Source organism: Gymnoscopelus braueri (assembly GCF_963280865.1).
Source record: "Gymnoscopelus braueri genome assembly, chromosome: 16".
Lineage (NCBI taxonomy): Eukaryota > Metazoa > Chordata > Actinopteri > Myctophiformes > Myctophidae > Gymnoscopelus > Gymnoscopelus braueri.
The window spans coordinates 45017205-45023479 of NC_137616.1; the positions used below are offsets into that span (position 1 = coordinate 45017205).

The 6275-nt window shown below is 42.7% G+C and overlaps 1 protein-coding gene across 4 annotated transcripts in view; it reads left to right on the plus strand.

The window, feature by feature from the left end:
* The window catches only part of LOC308103670 (serine/threonine-protein kinase PAK 6-like), a 43946-nt gene extending 38472 nt beyond the window's left edge, over positions 1 to 5474 (plus strand). For all 4 annotated transcript variants that reach the window (XM_080453783.1, XM_080453780.1, XM_080453781.1 and 1 more), the window contains 3 exons: positions 621 to 746; positions 2857 to 2991; positions 3745 to 5474. In XM_080453783.1, the coding sequence (XP_080309909.1) occupies positions 621 to 746; positions 2857 to 2991; positions 3745 to 3912 (429 nt within the window). In that variant the 3' untranslated portion in view covers positions 3913 to 5474. The remainder of the gene's footprint in view (positions 1 to 620; positions 747 to 2856; positions 2992 to 3744) is intronic.
* Positions 5475 to 6275: the final 801 nt, after the last annotated feature.

Below are 6275 nucleotides of genomic sequence, written 5' to 3' on the forward strand. Positions count from 1 at the left end.
CCATTTTCTCCTCTTTCCCTCCTCTTCCGCCTCTTACCTCTTCCTCCTCTTTTTTCCTCTTCCTCATCAGATGAGTAAAGCAGGGGTCTTCAATGGCCCCTATAGCTAAGAGAGTGATGAAGCAGGGACCCTCAAGGGCCCCTTAGCTGAGAGAGTGATGAAGCAGGGACCCCCACTACATATTGTGTTGCAGATTCAACTTTTTCCTAGATTTCATAGATACTGTACCTTCATAAACTTGTTTGACAGCACTGTCAATGTTGTGTTGGATTCATGTTAATGTGTATTTTCAGACAGTTAAACCCCTTAAACCCTCAATTAGAAAACCTGTCAGCTCTTTTTTTCCCCCTACACCAAACCTTTTGCCAAAAATAGCCGATCTACAAGCTCACAACGCCTTGCAGCGCGAGGTGTTGTGAGCTTGTAGATTGGCTATTTTCGGCTAATGTTCCCCTCAGAATAGGGATGCTACGGTTCAAGTAGTTAAAAATAGAAGTTTCAATCTTACTGAGATTCGGTGGCCCCCCTGTAGTAACTCTGAGGACCCCCTAGGGGTCCCGGACCCCCTGTTGAAGACCCCTGCAGTAAAGAGTTTTAATTTATTTGTACTTTCTCCTCAGATCAAGCTGTCAGACTTTGGGTTCTGTGCTCAGATCAGTGCCGAGGTTTCAAAGAGGAAGTCTCTGGTAGGAACGCCGTACTGGATGGCTCCCGAGGTCATCGCCAAGACACCGTACGGAACCGAGGTATAACCACGCTGACACGGTACACCCAGTGGTTCTCAGCGTGGGGTCCAGGGACCCCCAGGGGTCCTCGAGGGGGCTCCAGGGGGTCCCCGGCTAAATGAGCGATAAGTTAGGAATCAAATGGACCCTTACGGGTCTGTAAGTCTGGGAGTGTACAGATGGAACCAAATGGACCCGTAAGGAACCAAATGGACTCGCAAGGGTCCATTTTAAACCAGGTTAAGTGCTGGTCATAATGCATCATAAGTTCAGCGGAATAGCACATTATAGTTATAAAGTGTCTTTGTTATAAGTTGTTGTGCATAATTATAAACATTTATAACAATGTTATGAAGCCTTATACGTGCATCATAATGCATTATAAATGTGATTATAATGCATTATAGACACAACCTTTACAGGTAGGGTGAGTGATTTTCTTTGGTTAAAATAAGTGTTAAATAGCTTTATATTCTGATAGTACTCATTGCTATAGAGTGTTTGTTCAGTAACAGGAGTCTCCATGTCTCTCCAGCTCTTTATTAAACAGAAAATGCATTTTCAGGTCAGGGCACCATTTTTCCCCCAATCAGGACAGAGAACTCAGACAGGATACAGATTAAACAAGAGCAATTGGAAGTGATGACACAAAGAAATGAGCAGACAAAATTGGAACTGGAACATTATAAAAATGAAGCTGATAAATGGGTACTCTCTCCTGATTGGCTGAAATGTTGTCACCTACCTGAACATGTATTTTCTGTTTATTCAAGAGCTGGAGAGATGGGGAGCAGAGCCGTCTGGGAGAAATGCGGGGCCCTGTGCGAAGCGAGCGCGCGATTTTTTGGCGGTTTTGGGTGAATATTTCCGAGTTTTTGGTGGTTATTTGCGGTTATTTCTATTTATAACTCTTAACACTTTACCCGTTTACTGCCATCCACGAGTATAACCGTTTTAAAAAAAAAAAAAAAAAAAAGTTCATTTTTTTTCACACAGAACCAGAGATATCACGATCCAAAGATTTCTAGCTCCATTCACTCCTTGGTTAACTTATTACTTTAAAATCCTGTATCTCGGCTCCTGTGTAAAAAAAAATTAAACACTGGCACTGGGGGAAGTAAAATAAAAAAAAACCTTAATAAATGTGATTCTGTTCACTAATTATTTTTTTTGCGCGGGCTCCCCCAAGCGTGGGGCCCTGTGCGACCGCACAGTTCGCACTACCCTTCCTGCGGCCCTGATGGGGAGACTCCTGTTGAAACACTGAACAAACACTCTATAGCAATGGTTTCTATCACAATATAGTGCGTTTTGTTTTAACCAAAAAAGATCACTTATCTTACATTTAAAGGTAGGGTAAGTGATATTTTTGGGTTAAAATAAGTGTTAAATAGCTCTATATTCTGAGAGTCCTCATTGCTACAGAGTGTTTATTCAGTAAATGCATTTATGTATTAATGTTGTTAGAGGTGGATATGTGGTCATTAATGCATTTATTATATTAATGTTGTTGTAGGTGGATGTGTGGTAATGAAATAATGTTGTTGTAGGTGGACGACGTGTGGTAATGTATTAATGTTGTTGTAGGTGGATGTGTGGTAATGCAATAATGTTGTTGTAGGTGGACGTGTGGTAATGTATTAATGTTGCTGTAGGTGGACGTGTGGTAATGTAATAATGTTGCTGTAGGTGGACGTGTGGTAATGTGATAATGTTGTTGTAGGTGGACGTGTGGTAATGTAATAATGTTGTTGTAGGTGGATGTGTGGTAATGTATTAGTGTTGCTGTAGGTGGATGTGTGGTAATGTAATAATGTTGTTGTAGGTGGACGTGTGGTAATGTAATAATGTTGTTGTAGGTGGACGTGTGGTAATGTAATAATGTTGTTGTAGGTGGACGTGTGGTAATGTATTAGTGTTGCTGTAGGTGGACGTGTGGTAATGTAATAATGTTGTTGTAGGTGGACGTGTGGTAATGTAATAATGTGGTTGTAGGTGGATGTGTGGTAATGTAATAATGTTGTTGTAGGTGGACGTGTGGTAATGTAATAATGTTGTTGTAGGTGGACGTGTGGTAATGTATTAGTGTTGCTGTAGGTGGACGTGTGGTAATGTAATAATGTTGTTGTAGGTGGACGTGTGGTCTCTGGGTATCATGGTAGTAGAGATGGTGGACGGTGAACCTCCGTACTTCAGTGAAACCCCTGTAGCAGCCATGAAGAGACTGAGAGATGAGCCCGCCCCTACTGTCAGGAACCCCCATAAGGTACTCAACATGCACGCACACACACACATGCACCGCAAACAAAAGTAAAAACTAGAAAAGGTGCTCCTCAGAGGTCTGATCACATGACTATAGAGATAATGTGTACAGATTTGATGATGTTTGGACACAATCTGTAGGAGTAATATCAAAAAATGTGTTTAGCAAAAAATTGGCCTCCTGGTGGCGCTATATAAGGCAGATGTGAAAAATGCAAGGCAGAGGTTTTTCCTTGGCTTCTAGGGAGTGTGCGTGCAAAGTTTCACGCCGATCGGTCCAGATGTTAGGCGAATCGGCCTGTTATAATGCCACCATAAAGCCGATTTGAAAGATGTAGGGTGGCATTCTTTCCTGGGATAGTGGCAATATGCGTGCGCTTCACGGCAATCGCACGCTGTGTTCATGATTTGAGGCATTTTGTTCGAAACCGACCACTGCAAACTTTGGAAGCCAATCTTAGCCAATCAGGATGGAATGTGAAAAATCTGAAAGATCCATTTGGTTTAATGACTATAGAGATACCGATGTGTGTGATGTTTGGACACAATCTGTAGGAGTAATTTTTTATATATTTATTGAATTCATTTGCAAAAATCGGCAATAACAGGCCAATCTGAACTATTCCCATCCAGGGAATACTGTGAGCCAAGAATATCAAATGAGTAAATCTAACTACTGTCTGTCTGTCTGTCTGTCTGTCTGTCTGTGTCTGCCTGCCTGCCTGCCTGCCTGCCTCCTGCCTGCCTTTCTGTCCAGATATCTCCGGTATTAAAGGACTTCCTGTCGTGTATGTTAATGAGGGACACCAGGGGGCGCTCCAGCGCCGCATCTCTGCTGCAGCATCCCTTCCTCCTGCAGGCTGCGTCACCCGACTGCCTGGTGCCTCTGGTCCAACAGTACCGCAAACGCATGTCCACCTGCTAACACACACACGTCCACACGCCCACGCCCACACGCTGGCACGCACAACTAAACAACACATAACTGCTAGCTACTGTACACAACACTCAACGGTCCCCTTTGTCCATATTTTAATACAGTCTATGGTCTGGACTTTTCTTCGTAAAGAGAGGTGATTTAACTACAAATAGCTGTCATTCTGAACTGCCTGAACCTTTTTCTCGAGAATTTGGGCACCTCCAGATGTCTTGACTCTCCAAACTATAGTTCAGAAAGCCACGTGTGAACTGGATTTAAAAAAGGAAAAGAAATCGCCGTGGGAAGGATTATTAAGCATCTCAACCTGCATGGTGTGTGCAACACTCGACTGGTGAACTTAAAGGAGTAGTTCACCCCAAAAAATACGTATTTTCTATCAATTACACACCCCATGAATCCTTGAAATGTTTTTGTCGCATTCCGTAGCCAATAATTGACCGGCGGAAATATGCTAACGTCTCTGGAAGGAGACTCCGCCGGTCATCAAATTATTGGCTTAGGAATGGGACAAAACATTTTTTATATGCCCTGCGAAGGTCTCCAGGGGGATTTATGCCTTCCTGGAGCCCCGTAGGCACTTACCTTAAAGCTAGGGTAAGTGATTTACTTTGGTTAAAATAAGTGTTTGTTTCAGTGTTTGTTCAGTAAAAGGAGTCTCCCATGTCTCTCCAGCTTACCCTCTATCACTTACCCTACCTTTAACATCCTCATTTACTTAAACCATTCGATTATCTTGTTGTTATGTTTACTGTGAAGTTCTGTACAAGTTCTGTTCGTCTATTCGTCTGTACATATGCAAAAGAAAAAAGAAGCATATGTAGGCTACCGTATACTTTGCCCTGTCTAAGTACACCCTACCCTATGCTGAATAAAAAGCTTAAAATGGAAAAAAGGAATGTGACAAAAACAAAAAAATCTCCATGAATTTAAGGCTTCATGGGGTGTGTAATTGATTGAAATTAAGATTATTTTGGGGGCGAACTACTCCTTTAATGTTACTGAATCATTGTAAACTGTATCAACTTAACGCGCTGGTTTCCAAACATGGGGTGCCGGACCACCTTGGGGCCATGGAATGGAGTAACAGATCCTTCCCGAAACTTTCCAGAACCCGCAAAGCTCTGCCTATGATGTTTTTTTTTATAACCACAACCCCTGAAGGGGGAGGTAGGCCTATTTCATTAAAAAAAATAGCTGATCTACAAGCTCACAAACTTGTGAACTTGGGTCTTGCGCAAAAAAAATTTGGGAACCACTGCACCGTGAAATGTTCTTGGGACATGTTCCACAAGAGACTGTGCTAAACAACGACACACGTTTATTATGTTATTGTTATTATTTAATAATACAATAGCCTACTCATCATGTCTGGACCATTTGTTACCTATTTAAGATGACAAATTATTTCTCTATAACGTTTCTGTACTTCATTCACTATGACAATGTGTACATTGCTGTGTTGGTTGTGAATATGAGAATAAAACAAATGTCTCTCCTGGAATTTAATGATTATTTGGAGAAGAATAAATCTGGGGTTTCAAAATGATGCTGCTGAATTGCATTCTTTTCCTGTAATTTATATGTGACTGTGTCTGGAATGAAGGCCCGCAAGTCGGCCGTTGTGAAACAGCAATAAACGGGTCCGAGGCATGACCCCCATAAGGTTCTAGGTGTACGTATGTAGTGTAGTAGCCTGCCAAAGTTTGTACTTTTCCCTTTGTGTCCATTGCAATTGACAATGCATTGGGCGCTTAAAGTTAAATATTTCAAAATCTACAGAACATTTCAAAGTAAAACATCTCAAGGATGCATGTCCACAGTAAGGTGGAATTTTTGAAGTTTGAATGGGGGTTCTAGGTGTAAGTATGTAGGACCAGTAGCCTGCCAAAGTTTGTAGCTAAAAGAATAAGTAGTGGCAATAACGTCAGTGTGCTCGCTAAGTATATACTGTTAGGCACATACGTAAAATGTGTCCTCTGCGCTTTTACAACTAACAGCCTCAAATCACTCTAAGGCAAACACATTGCCACATTGTTGACCTGACCTGGAATCGTACCCAGGACATCCAGGACCTCTGGTTCACCAGGCAGGCCCACTAACCACTCAGCTATGGCACTCTGATTAAAATAACTAGAAGTCGCGGGGCCGAACCCCTAGCGCCCGCGCCCACGTAGCGCCCGCGCCCACTTGGCAGCGCATATCAGCGGCGTAGCCAGTGGGGCCATGGCTCAGTCAGTTAAGACCCTGTAGCGCGTCTGATATGTGGCATAGAAGGGCGGATTTAAAATCTTGAGAGAAAACATCCGTGGGCTACCATTGGTTCAGCGATCTGTGCGCCCGCCCTGCGC